The sequence below is a fragment of the Mesitornis unicolor genome, unplaced genomic scaffold (assembly GCF_000695765.1).
Source record: "Mesitornis unicolor isolate BGI_N332 unplaced genomic scaffold, ASM69576v1 scaffold41164, whole genome shotgun sequence".
Taxonomy (NCBI): Eukaryota; Metazoa; Chordata; class Aves; order Mesitornithiformes; family Mesitornithidae; genus Mesitornis; species Mesitornis unicolor.
In genome coordinates, this window is record NW_010178785.1 from 10465 (window position 1) to 10702 (window position 238).

Consider the following 238-nt stretch of genomic DNA (forward strand, 5'->3'; position numbering starts at 1 on the left):
CGCGGAGCTGGAGTCGCTGCCTGGCCCATCTGCCAGGTATCCGCTGTGCTCTGTGAGATAGCTCTCCCCAGAGCCACTGCTGTTGTGCTGGTGCCCATGGCCGACACCCCTGCGCAGGGTGGGTGCACGGTGCTGCTTCTGCGCCAGGGAGGCCTTCAGCCCCAGGCAGGGGGGCTGGGGCTGGAGAGAACAAGTCCTGTGGGATGGCAATGTCTGCCCACATGCCGAGGGGTTGGGA

General features: G+C 66.4%; 1 protein-coding gene across 1 annotated transcript in view; it reads right to left on the reverse strand.

Moving 5' to 3' along the window:
- The window catches only part of RNF43 (ring finger protein 43), a gene marked incomplete at its 5' end in the record, with an annotated part of 16173 nt that overhangs the window by 7036 nt on the left and 8899 nt on the right, over window positions 1-238 (reverse strand). The window contains one exon of the mRNA XM_010182565.1: window positions 4-238. This exon is cut by the window's right edge and continues 24 nt beyond it. Coding sequence (XP_010180867.1) covers window positions 4-238 — 235 coding nt within the window. The remainder of the gene's footprint in view (window positions 1-3) is intronic.